The sequence below is a fragment of the Arachis ipaensis genome, chromosome B08 (genome assembly GCF_000816755.2).
Source record: "Arachis ipaensis cultivar K30076 chromosome B08, Araip1.1, whole genome shotgun sequence".
Lineage (NCBI taxonomy): Eukaryota > Viridiplantae > Streptophyta > Magnoliopsida > Fabales > Fabaceae > Arachis > Arachis ipaensis.
This window is the reverse complement of record NC_029792.2, coordinates 26462982-26478803: the sequence shown is the minus strand read 5'-3', so window position 1 is coordinate 26478803 and position 15822 is coordinate 26462982. Positions and strand designations below refer to the sequence as shown.

At 33.4% G+C, this 15822-nt stretch overlaps 2 protein-coding genes across 4 annotated transcripts; one reads left to right on the top strand and one right to left on the bottom strand.

Moving 5' to 3' along the window:
- Window positions 5871-12911, top strand: LOC107613659 (tRNA dimethylallyltransferase 9). Of its 3 annotated transcripts, none has more exons than XM_016315753.2 (13): window positions 5871-6204; window positions 6841-6894; window positions 7980-8022; window positions 8161-8269; window positions 9054-9252; window positions 9715-9934; window positions 10157-10251; window positions 10721-10815; window positions 11091-11166; window positions 11604-11743; window positions 11837-11896; window positions 12389-12454; window positions 12721-12911. In XM_016315753.2, exons 1-12 carry the CDS (start codon window positions 5959-5961, stop codon window positions 12438-12440), a joined length of 1389 nt encoding a protein of 462 aa, XP_016171239.1. In that variant the 5' UTR covers window positions 5871-5958; the 3' UTR covers window positions 12441-12454; window positions 12721-12911. The 3 variants fall into 3 exon arrangements, with proteins under 3 accessions (XP_016171239.1, XP_016171238.1, XP_016171240.1); XM_016315754.2 differs by lacking the exon at window positions 12721-12911 and adding an exon at window positions 6610-6762 and having other exon boundaries at window positions 6089-6204; window positions 8178-8269; window positions 12389-12639; XM_016315752.2 differs by lacking the exon at window positions 12721-12911 and having other exon boundaries at window positions 12389-12639.
- On the bottom strand, window positions 14456-15263 carry LOC107612297 (CLAVATA3/ESR (CLE)-related protein 5). The gene has a single exon (XM_016314074.2). The coding sequence runs from the start codon at window positions 14973-14975 to the stop codon at window positions 14703-14705; it is 273 nt and encodes a 90-aa protein (XP_016169560.1). The 5' UTR covers window positions 14976-15263; the 3' UTR covers window positions 14456-14702.

Here is a 15822-nt window from a genome sequence, read left to right as displayed (position 1 = left end):
ACACCCAAAAACATATCCCCTGCTATTGGATCCCTAAACAGATAATTCATAACATGTCCGTGATATTGGCTAGAATTTGGTTGCACCACTGATGCACCATCAAAAAGGTTCAACTGAAAAAAATAAACTCACATATTAGCAAAACTATTAACAAATAAAATAAACTCAATTACTCCTTGTTTAAAGAACATCACTTTTACCTCGCTTGGAGCTTTCGTTTTCTTTTTCTTTGAGGCATTTGAATCTGTTTGTCCAACTTTGAACCTAGCTTATTTTTTGGGACGTCCTCTTGTTCTCACCCTTGGAGGGCTTTGAGGCTCGTTAACGGATTCCAAGTTAGCATCTTCGTGAGATAACAAACATGTCCCTTTCCTTTTGGCTTTCGATTCTTGCATCTCAACCACAACGTTATCGTAGGCACGGTGGAGAATGGCGGTGATCTCCTCGGATTCTTATGCAAATTCGCATATATTTTGCGAACGAAACAACAATTCGTCAAACCTCTTGCTTCTTGGCTCCAATAGTGGCCCGTCGTGGCTGTTCTTAATATGTGTGTGTCTCCTCTTTACGTTCTTACTCTATCGTTCTAATATGTATCTCGGTGACACTTTGTTTACTCATTCAAAGCTTAACACGCTTAGGGCGTGACGACACAATATCCTTCTTGACTCGAATAATAAGTACTAGCATTTTACTTGGGCTGCTACTGAGTCGTATGTAACCGCAAACTTGTTGAATGTTGAGTTGGAAACTTGTTCTGTAACTTCGTATACTGAATAGTCTAGAGCAAAGTTCGTTGATCTTGTGATGCAATTCACCTTCCCTCTGAATTGTGCTTGGATTTTCCTAAACTTTTGGTGAGTGTACACATGTTGAAACTAGGCTTCTATGGAGGATTTTTTTTGCACAGGATATGACGGTGTAAAAAATCTGTAACATCTGATTCTCTCTCTCTTTGCTCCCTGCTTCCAAGGCAATTATCGTATTGTTTGACGAATTGGATAAATGAGCTGTTCCGGGTAACGAACTTGTTAAAAAACATATGCATGCTCTCTCTCCTTTGTGTGCTTCTCATCCCGGTTCAGAAGTGGTGATCTAGATAAATTGAAATCTATATATGACGATCTTCGTAAAGCTCTGCAAAAAACACCCAAATCAAACTATAATACACCCAAAAACATGCAATTTATACCTCTGCTGCAGATTTTAAAAGACATTACCTGAAAGCCACTTGTTGTCCACAAGACCATACTTCAGCAGAAAATCAATCCAATTCCTATCAAATGATTCTTTGGTATGAGAGTTCCAAACAACATGGTTCATTTCTTGTTCGATTTCTAGGTGTCCCTTGTAGCTGTTTAATTTGCTTGGAATCTTCTTCATGATGTGCCAAATACACCAACGGTGAATAGTTGTTGGCATACAAGCCTCGATAGCCCTTTGCAACGATGCGCATTGATTGGTGAGAATCCCTTCAGGAGCATTTTCTCCCATGCAACGAAGCCAAGATTGAAATAACCATTTAAATGATTGAAAATATTTGTTTTTCATCAAAGCGCATCCCAAAAGTGTTGACTGACCATGGTGATTCACCCCGACAAAAGAACCAAAAACCAGATTATACCTGAAACAGATTACGACAAAACAGAATTCAAACCATTAAATACACCCAAATAATGTAACTATACACCAAAAAACATCCAATATAGACCTCTACAGCAGATTTATAAAACAGCATTAATTCAATATCATAAACCAGAACAACATATTACCTGTTTGTATTGTAGGTGGTGTTGAATAAAATAACATCTCCGAAATACTCATAGGAAGCTCTGCTCCTTGCGTCCGCCCAAAAAGCAATCTTAATCGACTGATCGTCCTCGAGTTCAAGCTCGAAAAAGAAATTCTGATTCTTCTATTTCATTCTTAATAAGTATTTCTTGAATTCTTTTTCATCGTCTAGTTCTGAAACATTCCATACTTCTCTCGTGATGTAATTTCTCACGTCTTTTTCGATAAGATTTAACTCGCGGTGACCCCCGGTTGCTGCCACAAATGATTGGTAAGTTTTGCTTAGTCTGATATCGGCTTCCTCGTTATTCTCTATTGTACGACGCACGAACATGCTTAGATCCCTGTACTGTTTGAGCATCTCTGCTTGATTTGGATAGCAGAGATGTGAATGATGCAACACGACCTTGGAAATAATCCAAACACCAATGTCCTTCAATATGTGTATATAAATTTTTGTAGGACAATTTAAACCAGCTGAGGGGTTTCTCTTCTCGGTCGGAGATATTTTCGATTTTCATTTTCCTTCTCTGCTACATGTAATCAATTGATTCTTAATTTCGTTTCCCTTTTTATTTATGCTCTGAACTCTTGTAGAAAAACCTGCAGCCTTCGAATAATCCTTGTAGAATTTTGCAGCATTTTCAAGCGTATTAAAAGTCATCCCAATCTTAGGAACAAACTGCTCATCAACATTACAGAGGGGCTGTAAAGTACACCCAAAATACACTATATTAAAACAAGCATAATGCAAATACAATTATAAAACCATCATAAAAAATAACAAAAATCTGAGTCATAAATCATCATTAAAGAGAAACTAAAACAATTCAACTAAAAGAATAAGACAATTCACCCTCAGTCAGATAAAAAGTCATAAACTGTAAATACACCCAAATATTTCTGATTTACATTCGAAAGTCTGATATAAAATGCAGAAAATTCATCAGAACTAGTACATTAGATTCAATTCAAACAACGAACAACAAATTTCACAGGTAAGGTTCACACATTATTAAGCTCCACAATCATAAACTACTAACAAAAATATTAACTGGAATTAAACCACACCTCAGGAACTTTATTGGATTCAAATTCAAAATCCACTTCGTTTTGGTTCAGCTGACAATCTGAATAAATGATTTCAGAGCTTGATTTAAGAAAGAATGGAAATCGAGAAAAAATGAAAAAAGAGAACAGAGAGAGAAACACAAGTAAACATCGAAGGAGAACGCATAGAGGAACGCACGAAAGAGATCGAAGAGAGAAGGTAAGAAAACACAAAAGAAATTCGAAAAAGAAAACCAAATCCTTTCGAAAAAGGAAGTTATATATTCGCGCATTCATTGATTGAAAAATCTATTAAGAAGGCGCGTGGACTAGACGTGCTAGAAGAGACGCGTTTTAGGAGTAAGGGATTTTCAGGACTTGTAAGACTTATATAGCAAAAAGGCTTGTATGTGGAGATTAAGTGAAACATAAAGAGCTTGTTTCATTCATTGTAATTGCTAGAAAAATCGTGAAGGCCGTATAGGTTTAGAGACAAAAATTACTTTATTGTAATTGAAGCACAATAGGAACATCTATATTAAGTACCTAAAAATCACGACTTTAGTTCAATTGGAAGCACAATTGGGATAGGCCAAAAAAAATTATAACAAGTCATAGTTATCATTGCAAATAATATGGCATTTGAATTTGACCTTAACATGGTACCTATGTTAGAAGGAGTTGAAAAATAATTTGAACAATAGACGGACTCACCCGATGAAATTGTTTCCAGTCAACCAATTTTTAAGAATATAGAAAACCACACTAGCTCTGATGAGGTATGATAATAAACTGATTTAATTTTTTTTTGTTTTTATGTGCATTTATAATTATACTGTACTAACTAAATTCATACACATAACATCTATAATTACATACAACTAACATCTAAAAATTAAATTAATATTTATTAGATATTACATCCATATACATATCATTTTTTAGTTATTGCATAAGTAACTATCAAATTGCCAACAAGTTATAGCTCAAATGGCATAGTCTCTTCATACTCATCTAGAGGTCGCGGGTTCGAATCTCAATCCTATCTTTTGTAAGAAAGTTAACACGCGGGTTCGAGTCTCAATCCTATCTTTTGTAAGAAAGTTAACACAGATGTTTTTAAATTTTATCATAATTGAATTTGAAAAAATAATCAAATTCTTAAATTAATTTATTCAATTAATAAATTTACTCGTAACATCTATAAATTCATACACATAACATTTATAATTTTATATTAATAATTTTAATGAATAATAATAAAATTGAAAGATATTATTAGGGATTTAATTTGGGTGAAACTGAAATTAATTTTGAAAAGAACATTAATGACTCGAACTACCCAGAAAAAGAAGAAAAAAAGAAGGGTGGATGATAATAAATGTGAATGATAAAGAGGTATACGTCACTTCTACTTGTGACATTTCTATACTATTTGGCTACTTAGCATGACCGAAAATAAATATATAAACAATAAAAGAAAAAAGGACAAATAAGTCCCTGACTTTTTTTTTCGCAGATATTTTTGTCCCTGACCATTGAAAAATACTTTTAAATCCCTGATGTTCTTAAAAGTTGGACAGATCAGTCCCTCCGTCCAAGCCTCCGTCAGACCCAACAGAAAAGTTGGCTCCCGTAATGCTTGTCAGTTGTCACGCGTACGTGTCGCCTGGCAGACTTCCCTTTCACGCGTACACGTGACGCGTCGCCATGAATTAAGCAAATCCTCATTTCTTCCTGAATTCTCCACTTTGCATGCTTTTTTGCATTTCTTTCAAGCCATTCTTGCCTTCAAAACTTTAAATCACTCAAACAAACATATCAAGGCATCGAATGAGAAAAAAGTAAATTAAATTTAGCCCTAACCCCATCACAACCCTTGAAAAGACCTCTTGATATGTGTATTCATGCATTGAATATATGTTGATTGGTAGAAGATAGAAGAGAAAGCCTTAGAAAGCAAGATTAGTAGAGAATTGAGAGAATCGACCCTCAAACACTAGAGAGATTAGAGTGCAAACACTTCCGGTGAGGGTTTGATACTCAATCCATTGTTCCTTGCTTTCACGAGATTTCTTCTTACAAGTATATTTATACTTCATTTTGAGATTTGAATTAGTGGAATTCATAAATCATCATACTATCTTAGCCCTACTTGTTCATATATGTTCTTGGAGATTGATTCATTTTTAATCAAGTAGGTAGACGCATTTTGCATATTAGTTGATGAACCACAAGAGTTTAGCATGAGGACATGCTAATGTTTAAGTGTGGAAAAGTTGATGAACCACAATTTTATGGTTTATATTAATATTGTATTGAATTTGGTGGATTTAAGAGTGATTTAAAGTTTTGAAGGCAAGAATGACTTGAAAGAAATGAAAAAAAAAAACATGCAAAGTGGAGAATTCATGAAGAAATGAGGATTTGCTGAATTCATAGCGACGCGTACGCGTGACATCAGATTTTTCCGTTGGATCTGACTGAGCCATTTGGACAGAGGGACTGATCTGTCGAACTTTTAGGTAGCGTTTGGTGGAGAGACAGAGACGGAAAGACTGAGACTAGGAGATAGAGACTAAGAGACAGATTGAAATAAATCTCAGTATTCTGTTTGGTGCAAAATGGGAGACAAAAATTGAAACAAGAAAGAAACTCTAATTTAATTTGCACAAAGAGTAAAATTGAAATTAATTAATTGAAATGAGGATATTTTAGTTATAAAATGTTATTAAAGTTTCAGTCTCTATCTCTAAAAATTTTAGTCTCCTATATCTCTACTTTTTGGAGGTACTGAAATACTGAAATTTTGGAGACAGAAACAGAAATTTTAGTACTATTCTCTGAACCAACAAACATAATATTGAGTCTTAGTCTCTCAGTCTTTGTCTCATTACCTCAAAACAATAATCACCTTAAGAACATTAGAAACTTAAAAGTATTTTCCAATCATTAGAGACAAAAATATCCGTGATAAAAAAGGTTTGGACCTGTTTGTCATTTTCTCGCAATAAAATCAAGTGGGAAATACAAATATCTCCGATTCTCCATCAACATATTTATCCATTGTGACTTCATAATGCAGTGAGGACTCAGAGTTCAGCTGAATTCACAAAGATGATTCACAATGGAGTCTGTAACCTCCGCACCTGCCTCCGTCTCCCGGAGACCTCGCTTTCTCGATCACCACCGCTTTCCCTCGCTCTTCGCCGGCGATACCTTGCCGGCGCTTCCGCCGCCGCCAAGAAGGAGAAAGAGAAGGTGATAGTCATTTCCGGACCCACCGGTACCGGCAAGAGCCGCCTGGCTCTTGAGCTCGCCAAGCGCCTCAACGGGGAAATAGTCAGTGCCGACTCTATCCAGGTTTAGACAACCAAACCAGCATCTTTGGCGCCTTTTTTTTTTCTTTTTCTTTTTTCTGCTTGATAATTTGAAATTGTTCTTGTTGTTGAATGTCTTGCTAGTTTTAGACTTTTAGAATTCTGAATTTCAAGATTCACATGATCAGTGAAAAAATTCTGTTGAGCTAACTTTTGGACTTCAGCTGTTGAGAAATTATTGTGTTGTTATTGTTAGTAGCTGTAGTAGTAGTAATAGTAATGTTTCATTGTTGGTTTTATTTGTGTTAGAATTATTGTCATGTGTTTTCAGAGATTAGTCAATAAGAGCGAAAATCATTCGTTCGTCCAAAGCTTAGATAATTCTGGATTTCTGGCTGCTTGCTATTTTTCTTTTGATATTATTGTAATCATTGTTATTATTATGCAGGGGAAACATATTATGTTATATTGTACCAAGATAATATTTTGGTGAACTGAGTTATGAGAACGGTAATAGGTTGATTTTTCAAGGGAATACCATGGAAATGATGCTTGTCCATCTCCTTGGATTTTGCTGTATTTGTGTTACTTCCTCTTTGACGTAGGAACTTTTTGTGATGTAACAACTGTTGATGTTGTTGTTTTGAGTTTTTAATGAAAATGGTTTCTTGTGCCGCAGGTATATCGGGGTCTTGATATTGGATCTGCAAAGCCTTCCCAAAATGATAGAAAGGTGCATACCTGTGACATCATCTGCTACTCTGCATTAGTTTATATTAGATAGATTTTCACTTTATTCCCTGAAATTTTGTATGGATTGTCTGTTATGTCAGTTTTCCTTTATTTTTATCAGTAGATCATATTGCTTGGTGTAATTGGTTGACTAATTGAATCAGATGGTTTGGAAATGCACTACTTATTTTATTTGAAATTATTCTGGTAGTTAACATACTCTCTACTGACAGTAAGCTGTGATGAGGTTGGTAGAGTTTTGGTTTAGTTTCAACAAACAAGGTTGTTTTTTTCTCTAAAATAATTATACATATGATTCATATTTGACAAATGCTCATGTGATTTTTCAATTTTAAGTTTTGATGACTGCGAAGGGGAAAAAAAAAGGAAAAGATGAGAATTGATGACTAAGTATATACTTATCTTTCAAAAGGAAAACCATCTAAAGAGGGTAGCTTCATAATTAGTGAGACATATTCATATGCACATTCTAGTTCAGATCTTCCTTTAATATTATTCTTTCTGGTTTCTTCTCTTGTCCATGGTTACTCTATATTCAAGAAGTTTCACAAAACTCCAGCTTCTATCTTCTTAAGATAATTGTTAATTATGAAGGGGCGACATGAATTTTCTTTTTCCACCCAGCTATAATAATTGGTAACCAAAATCTGAAGTTCAATGACTAATAATACAAATATGAATAGTTTGGATGTGGTGGTCATGTGTAAATATTATGGAGGACCATTGAATCCTTGATGGCTGTGTCTTAGACGAGGCATGGAATACATTGCTTACGTTCTAATCTTTTGGCCATACTCTGTCTCGGCACAAAAAATTCAACCCATCTCAAGGATTTTAACTGCTTCAAGTAGTGAAATTCTGAATGATGAAGCTGATCGAATATATTCATTTTTAAAGTTTTGAAAATGTAAATTTCTTTGAGAATATGTTCATTGTTCACTGAAATTTGCATTACTAATTAGTGCTAGCACTGAATTACTGAATATCTGGTGACCAGTTTTATTCAACTGCAAATATAATTAAGATAATTTGAAATCACTGTTTCTATTTGTGTTTTCTTGTCAGGAGGTACCACATCATCTGGTTGACATACTGCATCCATCTGAAGGTGTGTTGTCTGTTTGCTGGCTATATTTGTTTGAGTGTCTATTCATTAGGATTATCATCACTGCATATTAGTTCATCTCATATTTGATCTTTGAAGAGCTTATTTTTTCTATAGGTAAAACTAATTATTATTTATCAGACTATTCTGTTGGACAGTTTTTCGAGGATGCAAGGCAAGCTACAAGATCTATTCTTGACAAAGGGCGTGTTCCCATAGTTGTCGGGGGCACTGGACTGTATTTAAGATGGTATGCCTTTTTCTGCCACCTATTGTCAACTAATTATCGTTTCAAATGGACCTGCTTATTTGTAGTACAGTAGTTGTATGATGTATCAATAACAAGGCAATATGAAAGCATAAATTAAAAATGAGACACTTTTCTTATTTTGCAACTTGCTGAATGAAAAGGGTAGGAAAAGCTTGGTTTGACATTAATATAATTGTAAATCAACACAAAAAGATGTTGCTGATGTGGTTCCAATTGCTGCAGACTTGTGTTCTTGAAGGATGTGGATATATGATTATATCCCTAGGATATTATTGTAATTCACTAATCTTTGTTAACACACTGATAACCAGCTACAGGTTATAGTAGTTTGTCTTCTTTGAAATCTTGTTAGAAATGAGGAAAATGTCTTATTTCATTTTTATTTTATTTTAAAATATTAAACATCATAGACTCACTTAGATTATCCAAAATTCTTATGGTTTTTTCAATTATGTAATCAGGATTAACAATCTGCCACTGGTACATAGGAATTAATGCTTTTGTTTTATATATCACAGTTTCATATTGTTCATTAGCTTTTTTGTTCTTTTCCTTCTCCCCTTGCTAAAACCCATTATTTCACTAAGCATCATAAACTCCTTTCAACTGCTGCTATAGGGCATTCACTATAGTTGTGAATTATCACTGTCTTATCTCATTCCATTATTGAGTTTCTTGTTTATAAATATTAAGTAGTTATAAACAATCTAATGTGGCACATTTGATACCTATGAGTTTTGCTGTTTGAACTTTGATTTTAAAGGTTCATATATGGAAAGCCAGATGTGCCTATAGCTTCTCCGGAGATTGCATCCAAAGTACATCTAGAGTTGGCTGAACTACAGAGAAAAGAAGAATGGGATGCAGCTGTGCAATTGGTTGTAAAAGCCGGTGATCCGAAGGCCCAACTTTTACCAGTGAATGATTGGTATCGCTTACGGCGTAGCCTGGAAATTATTAAGGTAAGCTTGCAATTTTATAAGCTGCATATTAGCAACTTTGAATTCTGCATGGTTTCTAAGCCTTTCTGGCTTTGACAAAAGGTCTTCCAGAAATAAAAAAAAATCTTGATGTTAACATTTTAATATCAGTTCTCGTCCTGCATTTATATATCTTATTCATTTTATTGCAACTGTGTAAATATAAGCACAAGAATAATTATTTTACCAGCCTTAACGGGTGTATCTCAGACTTAATTTTTCTCAATGCGGAATCTGCTTAAATGTAACAATCAGCTGATTTTTACTTGTGAATTATTTATACTTGTATTTTTCTGTGGATATAAATTTGAAGAGTACATTTGAATGAATTACTAGGATCACTTGTATTTTTCTGTGGATATAAATTTGAAATGTATGATTTGAATGGATTACTATCTGATATATGTTCGTAAATTTACTCTCTTTTATTCTTCGGAATGGCAGTCCAGTGGGTCACCTCCTTCTGCTTTTCGGGTACCATATGATTCTTTCAGGAAACAGGATGACTTTAGTGTTATTGATGGTTCTGAGTCATCTAGGGCAAACACAACAGAAGAAACCAATATGTCAGATTTGGACTACGAGTTTATGTGTTTTTTCCTTTCTGTCCAAAGACTTGACCTCTATAAATCACTTGATTATCGGTGTGAAGAAATGCTATTAGGTATATCATAAACTGGAAACAAACACGATTTATACATTCTGTTGAGCATTCTTCTGTGTTACTTCTCTGTTGATATGTAATTATCTTCTTGGATACCAATTTCCTTGCAAGTTGGAAGTAAATTCATTAAAAGGTCCATGATGATAATAATATATGCTATGTTGTCTGTCAATATCATGAATATTCAATTCCAATAATTGTCTTAGTTCACTTTGGCTACAGGAAGGGATGGGATTCTATCTGAGGCTCAGTGGCTTCTTAATTTGGGTCTTCTTCCAAATTCGAATTCTGCAACACGAGGAATTGGTTACAGACAAGTATACTATCTCTATATATTTTGTATATACATTTAACTTTTTATATTTGCAAATTTTCATTACTGAAATAGGCTTGAATAATCCACATTGCACGACAGGTAAAACATTAAAGTTCTTTTTGATTTTTGAACTATACGTGATTGAACCAAAATCCATTCAGAATTGAACTGATCTTTGAACTGTTTTGAGGTAATACTGTGGTTAAACCACAGTTTAACTGGGTTTGTTATGTTAAAGGAAATAAGCATGGATGATGTATGCATGCTGAAGATATAATCATAAAAAAAAATTTGAAAACGTGTGTTATGAAAATAAGAAAATAGTGTATATGAAAATTAATACATATATAAAATAAAAAATTATGCTCATAGGCTATGCAAATAAATGCCTACTATAAATTATGGAGTAACAGACTAACATGAATATTTATATAGTATGATTCTTTATTAACATGAGTCAATAATTCCAGGCCATGGAGTACTTATTAAGTTGCAGAAAGCTAAATGGTCAGAGTTCAGTAGGAGAATTTTACAAGTTCTTATCTGAATTTCAAAAAGTATCACGGTACTGCATTATATCCTCTACAAGATAACTGTTGCAGAAAAATTTTCTTCTGTTATTCACATACACTCTGCTGTGTGTCAACGCTAAATCTTATTTGGTACTAACTGATTTTACTACTCCATGGTGTATAAAGTTATTAAAAAAGCAGTTGCTTCCTTTTTCTTTTGTATTCCCCCTGCTTATCATCATCTCCCTGTTTTTTGGTATTTGATTTCCATTTATCTTTGATGCATATTATTGGCTATTTAGGAATATTCCTTGAAATTTTCCTGCAGGAATTTTGCGAAGAGACAGCTGACATGGTTTCGAAATGAAAAAATATATGACTGGCTTGATGCTTCTAAACCTCTGGTATAACTATTGAACCTTTCTTGCCACTGATCATTACTGCATGTGCATATATAACCATTCTCTTGTAATTTCTTATTTATGCTAGAACAACTATAAACCAACTTAACCTTATGTCCTCAGCCTGACCTGCTTTAATTACTGCTAACCAACATCTCTTTATGTCCTAACTGGTGGGATGGGATCTAGGGAAAGCTTTTTGGATTGTTTTCTTTATTTGAACTTCTGACCTCTTCAATTTACAAGATCATAACCTTATTGTTATGGCTTTAGATAACACACTTCTCGCTATTTGCTTTTCTAGTGCTGCTGTGCCAAACATTATTAAATTCCTTTTCTTATACTTGAGTTGTGGTTTGCTTCTGACCGTTTTCATTTTGCCCCATGCATTTATTTTTCTGTTACCTTATGTTGATCTTGAGATGAATAACTCATGGCAGGAAACAGTACTCAACTTCATTGTTGATTCATACCAGAACAGGAGCGGAAGGCTTGTTGTGCCCGAGAATCTAAGAATGCCACGAGATATTTCTAATCACCGAGAAGCTAATTTAATTAAGTCCTACAGAACCAGAAATAGGTAGTTTAGATTGTGTGCAGAAGATATGTGTACAAACACAATATTGAATATATTTCTTGTTGGAACAACATTAACATTTAGTTTCTTGTGAAGGCATTTTTTGAAGCGGGAAGATTCTTCTCATATTCTGGACTGGATAGGGGAGACCCAAAGGTGAAGTAAATGGAGCTTCTCTTTCTGGATTCATCATCAATTGGCCACAAATTTGATAGTTTTAATGATCTCCTAAGTTCTAATGATAAGCTTATTAATTGTCCTAATTCAAAACTTCATTCACAATGGCAGGAGTTATAATTTATACAATATCTAAGGATTATTTAGTAGATGTGAGTGGGATTCAGATTAGAAAGGTTTTTAGATGTACCAATTATAAGAATTTATCATTTCTCTCTTTTTTTTTGGTGTTCAACTATCATTTCTCAATTTGAAATTACAAGGAAAAGAGTATTATAACTAAAATTTTGAGTTATGCTCTTCTTTCTCTCCTTTTTAAAAATTTTTAATATTTATTTTTTATTATTTTTTTTGTCAAAAAATTGTCTTTATTAAGTTCAATTCGGTTCAATTTATTTTAAGAAGCAGGAATTGAGATCTATGACCGAAACATTAGCTGAATGTAATATTTGTTGTTTATTTCCATTGCAGTGGGATACGAAGACTGGAAAATCCAAGAGAGGCAAATTACGAGAGAGTCTGAAAGGAGCACCTTAGGTATCTTGATATACAAATATTTAAGAATTGCTGCATTTTATATTCAAGGAAGATGATCATTTGTGACTCTTGAATTAAAAGATTTTAATGTTATAGTGACAAAAGATTTTATATATGCTCTATTTGTTCCTTATTATACAGCACTATTATTTTTTGTGCAATTTAGATCAATGTACTTTTAACACTAACAGAAAGATGAAGATAAGGACCCTTTTGTTAATAAAAAAGAAGAAAATATTAATGTTTTGGTGTTAATTAATTTTCAGGTCGTGTAAGGACATACAAGTGTCTAGCTACTTTTTTTCGAGATGAGTATTTATCTAATTTTCTTTTTCTTTTCAAGTTATTCACTTTGCTATTTGATCTACGCGATTAGAGTGTGTTTGGAAAGTGTTTTTAATGTGAGAAAAAAATTCTATTCTATTGAAAAAGGAATTGATTTCTATTTGAAATTTAATTTCATGGTTTGGAATGAGTTTAATATATTAGTAGAATTGAATTCAATTTTTTGGTTTGGAATGATTTTTAAATGAGTAGAATTATCTTATTTTACAACTTTACTTTTGAGAAAACCATTTTGAATAGACACTCACTTATAAATAGGGATATTTTGTACATTTCAAATATTAAGTTTTAGTCTTTTAGAATTCTCTTTTGGTCTGATTTATAAAGATGATTTATGATTTATTTCAATACATCTCTGATTTGATTTATGATGAATACAAAACATACTTGCGTGCTTGATTACTATGCCATGGCTTCCAAGGGTCATGCAAGTCCAAATGTTCAATGGTATTGACTTTGGTTCTTGAACAAAATGGAGGTAATATATATCAGTACCCTGTTCCATCTAATTGCTAAAAATTGTTCTTAATTGAAGGTTAACTCAAATTAAGCCAACTGTTTCCTTGACATTTAAGTTACTCTTAAGATAAATGGCTACTTCAGTTATGCCAGGATAATTTGTTCTAATTATAGTTCCATTGCATGAAGTGAGTACTCAAAACATTAGTAAAAGGATTATTAGTTGCCTTCTTAGTAGTGAGTATCACCAACAGAGGTGAATGGTAGGGGTAAGAAAATTGGAGTGTGTCAACCCTTGCTGGATCAGATCCTCAACATTACTAGTTTTGTGATTCTAGTAGGTTATCGTTGCAGATTAGTTTCGTACCTCGAACAACGAGTAAATTACCAAAAATGCACCAAAAAGATTCATGCGCTGACAAAAATAATTTCAAAAGATAAACAATAAAAGAGTTGCTGATAGATTTAAAAAGTTGACAAAGGTCTCCAATGGTCAAATAGTTCAGTTTTTGTTGACAGAAAAGAATGAATTACGTCATGTAAGATTGTCACATAAACATTTTTGTGTCATAACAACGTTTTTCGTCAACAAAAATGGATCTATTTGACAATTAATTATTCTTGTCAAATTTTAAATCCTTCAAGATTTTTTTGTTATTTTCATCTTTTGAGTTATTATTGTTCAGGCAAATAAAATATCTTTGGGGTTGTCTTTGATGGATTTGATGCATTGATGAGTAACATACCAACTTGACAAGACATATCTCTATGACTCTATATGCTGGTATGCTATAGCGCAAGTCTTTTAGGCTAGCAATCAAGATAAAATGTATTCTTTCGGGTAGTGAATGATGGATACTTTTTTCCTTTATTACCGAACTCAGCTTATGCTTACAAGGATAATATCCTATTCAGATAAAATCAACCCAGAAGTCAGGCTTATTTCAAGATAAAATCATGCAAAAGACAAAACTGTCTAGTCACTCAAAGTATCCTCTAATAAGCCAATAGGAATGAATCTTTTTATATAAAACTTAATATTATTATTGATTAGATAATTTTGTGGATATCCTACGTTGACTCCATCTATTTAATTCATGATAAAAATGAACAAAAACCAATTTAATATTTTTTTATAGAAGGGATTCATTCTCAGTAAATACTACATACGCGGGGGGGATTTTGTGCAACTTGAGCTATATGGCCAATAATAATTAACACTCATTTTTTGGTGCAAAAGTTTACATTCAAAACCACAACCATTAATTTCCCTTAGAAATTAGGTCACAATACAAGATTGATGGTGGGATTTGGTGTGTGAACCTTGATAGAAAAATATTATTATGGTTTCAATCAAGTATCATTCGGAAGGCGAAAAATACAAAATATTTGTGTGGACACTAGAATGTTCACAGAAAATATTCAAATAACATTTTTTATAACCCTAGTGATGTTGAGGATCTGGACCAGCCGGTGACACCCTCATCACTTTGTCTCCGGCCAACATTAACCTTTTCTTGTAATACTCTATACTTCTTCGTGCATTGTTGACCATGTCATGTAAGTGAACCTCACTGTAAATCCTTTTATTACCAATGATGTTTTTGTACTCAGGGAAATGTCTTCCCTCCGATCTCACTACAAGCAAAGAAATTATAACAACAATCATAAAGAGAATAACAAACTCTCTTCTTGGCATCATTAAAGTAATAGACATTATCTTGCAGCAAGAAGCAAGAACAATAAGCTCAAGTGCCTATAACGTAAAGCTATCAATGAGAGTGAGTGAGTGAGTGAGTGAGTGAGTGAGTGTGGCTTGGAGGATAAGAATGGCACTCCCATTTATACACATGTATCCGAGGCTGAATGTGATGCATGTGGTAGGAACTGTTGGAATTCCATTTACAATAAGAGCTTTATTGGTAGCCTTGTAAGCATATTCCAATAATCCAAAACAACTTGTCATATATCTCTTTTTGGGCTTCATTCAATTTTCCGTATAAGGTTATATTGGTTTCTATAAATGTAGTGTCTATTCCTAATTGCATTATATGCTTAATTCATTCAATTTGATTCTTCCTCTTATTTTTGATTATTTACCACCTAGATCAACCGTGACTTGTTGATTCATCCTCCCATTAAGCATTAGCCACCTAGCCTTCTATTCATCATATATTGTCGTTCTCACCTCTAACTAAACCATTATTTTATTGACTCCATTAAGAGAAGAAAAGAAAAAAGAAAAAAGAAAAAATGAAAAGAGTATTAGAGGCAAGATTCCTTAGACTCCAGTCCAAATCCTTTTGCAAATTTGCGTCATATTAATGTATGATGTGTGTGCTTTCTCCACAAATCACATGGGCCACGCCAGAATTGCCTCAGACAAAGAACTGCTTATTCAGCTTACATGCCGTCTTTGTATTTATATGGCCATATACGCAATTTTACACCAAAAGAAGATAAAACCCTTCTTTTGGTGAATTAAAAGTTGTAAGCTGAAGTCTATAAAAATAGAATTTAATTTTGATATATCGGAAGTGTAAATAATTTTATACATACACACG

Excerpts from the sequence above, each read along its gene's own strand:
- LOC107613659 (XM_016315753.2), top strand. The coding sequence starts at position 5,959 with ATGATTCACAATGGAGTCTGTAACCTCCGCACCTGCCTCCGTCTCCCG. Across the intron at positions 6,205-6,840 it reads TCAGTGCCGACTCTATCCAG|GTATATCGGGGTCTTGATAT; the intron begins GTTTAGACAACC and ends CTTGTGCCGCAG. Across the intron at positions 8,023-8,160 it reads CATACTGCATCCATCTGAAG|ACTATTCTGTTGGACAGTTT; the intron begins GTGTGTTGTCTG and ends ATTATTTATCAG.
- LOC107612297 (XM_016314074.2), bottom strand. The coding sequence starts at position 14,975 with ATGTCTATTACTTTAATGATGCCAAGAAGAGAGTTTGTTATTCTCTTT.